Raw genomic sequence first — 2,110 nt, 5'->3', positions numbered from 1 at the left:
TGCCGGGCACGTCTGGGGTTGTGTCCTGGTCAGCGTGGGTGCCGGGCATGTCTGGGGTTGTGTCCTGGTCAGCGTGGGTGCCGGGCACGTCTGGGCTGCGGGCTTGGTTATGGCAGCCCCGGCGTACGTCCGGGATGAGGCCCTGGTGGTCGAGGCCATGCCGTAGGTCTGGGCCGGGGTTCTGAGGGGCTCCGCCTCCACCTGGGCCTGGGTCCCGGGGGCTGCAGACGCTGCCTGGCAGCACCTCCCCGACAGGGGTGATTCCGGGGCCCCTGCTTTGGTGGCCCTGGAGCTCACACATCTGGACTGCGCGGTGTCCTCCGCCACAGGACTGCTGACGAGGCAGGGGCTCCTGACGGCGTTCGTCGCCACCAGGGACGGCTGGCATTTGGGATCTAGGCTCCTTGAGCACGGAAGGCTGCTGGCCACGGCCTGGTGCAGCAGGATGGCCGCCATGGGGGCGCTGGGAGCCCGCACGCCGGGCGCTGGCGGGCCCTGGACTGCTGGGGGCGGCAGGGAGAGCGGCCGGGGAGCGCAGGGCTCCAGGATGACGGAGGCCGAGACAGGCGTCTCCTTGCTCGCCGTGAGGGGCTGGGGCCCGAAGCGCACCTGCTGCGGCGGGTGGTAGGGGATGTCGCCCTCCTCCGAGCGCCTCCTCACCGTCACCTTGCTGGAGCGGCGGAGGCGCCGGGTGCTGAACCGCCGCCAGGCCTCCTGGATGGCCTTGGCCGCCGTCATCTGGGACACGAGCTTCTGCCGCAGCCGGTGGCCCCTCCAGTTGGCCTGGATGAGGGTGGCCGCCCGCGCGTGCATCATGTCCACCTCGTCCACCAGGATGTTCCTGAAGGCCTGGCTCTCCACCACCGCCCGCAGGCGCGGCACGTGGCAGGGCACCGCCGGCTGCCGGGGCGGGGGCTCCTCAGAGCCGGGGGGCGCCTGCTGCGGCCGTGGCGCTGGTTTCCCCGCCGCGCCGTCCTGGAGACTGGGGGCGAGCTGGGGCTGCAGGGGGCAAGGCCCGCGCGGTGACAGCTGGTTCCTCACCGGGAGCTGTGTTGCCTGCCGCATCGTGTTGGTTCCCGAGCAGGTCAGCCGGGCCTGTGGGGGCACAGGAGGGCGACAGTGCGGGTGTGAAGGGGTGGCGGCGGGGGACGGTGGAGGACGGACGGGGTGGGTCGGTGCAGCAGGCACTGCCGGGGGAGGTGACGGGCGGGGGCGGGTGTGCGGCCTGCCGGGTGGAGGACGGATGGAGGGGCGCGCGCACGAGCTGACGCATGGCTGCGGGGGAGCATGGGGATGTGGGCAGGCGGGTGGACAGACGGACGGACGGACAGGTACCTGCGTGACCGGTGGGTGGTGGTGGGTGGGGTGAACGCTCGCGCTCAGGCCCGCGCCATCTTGTCCCTGGTGACTGTGACGGTCCCCTCCCTCTCCTGGCCCTCGCTCCTGATCCCCTTCCCCGTGTCTCCCCCAGCGGCTGTGGTCACGCTGAGCCCACACCCCGGCCAGTCCTCACCTGGATGCCCGGCCACCCAGCCGTCACCCAAGCCAGGCACTGGCCACACTGCTTGCTACGGCTGGCGTCTGGACGTCCCCCCAGAGCCTCCTGCGGTGGTGGCTGAACCTAGACTATGTGACTGACTGGTAGTGAAATGCCGGGATGGGGCGTGCTGGGACTGGCGGATCAGCCCCCCGACAGCCGGCGCGCTCAGCCGGTAGGCTGGGTACAAAATGTGAGGGTAGAAAGCGGCTTCTCGGGGGCTGGGGATTTAGCTCAGAGGCACAGCGCCTGCCTGGCAAGCGTGAGGTCGTGAGTTCGATTCCCGGTACCGGAGAAAAAAGAAAAAAGCAAGAGGCCTCTCTCTCTCCCTAGGCGCTCTTGCATCTTCCGCCGCCGTGAGCCTTGGAGCTGGCCGAGTATGGACCGAAAGCTGCACACCCTGTGAGCTGAATAAACCTTTCCCCACTTTAAACCCGGGCGTTGGGTATTTTGTCTCAGCCACAGCAGTAACCGAGGCGCCGCTTGAGAAAGCGCCCGCGCCCTCTGCCCGCGCCCCGCGGCGCTGCTCCCCGGCGCCCCCGAGCGGCTGAACTCGCAAGCGCGGCACCCAGC

General features: G+C 70.1%; 1 protein-coding gene across 5 annotated transcripts in view; it reads right to left on the bottom strand.

Moving 5' to 3' along the window:
* Kiaa1683 (KIAA1683 ortholog) overlaps positions 1-2,110 on the bottom strand; it is a 13,979-nt gene that overhangs the window by 8,103 nt on the left and 3,766 nt on the right. For 3 of the 5 annotated variants that reach the window (XM_013507314.1, XM_013507317.1, XM_013507315.1), the window contains exon 3: positions 1-1,095. In XM_013507314.1, the coding sequence (XP_013362768.1) occupies positions 1-1,065 (1,065 nt within the window). In that variant the 5' untranslated portion in view covers positions 1,066-1,095. The remainder of the gene's footprint in view (positions 1,096-2,110) is intronic. The other 2 variants (XM_013507316.1, XM_013507318.1) reach the window with 2 other exon arrangements.

The sequence above is a fragment of the Chinchilla lanigera genome, unplaced genomic scaffold, assembly GCF_000276665.1.
Source record: "Chinchilla lanigera isolate Chin_1 unplaced genomic scaffold, ChiLan1.0 scaffold00123, whole genome shotgun sequence".
Taxonomy (NCBI): domain Eukaryota; kingdom Metazoa; phylum Chordata; class Mammalia; order Rodentia; family Chinchillidae; genus Chinchilla; species Chinchilla lanigera.
This window is presented reverse-complemented; position numbering and strand designations above follow the sequence as displayed.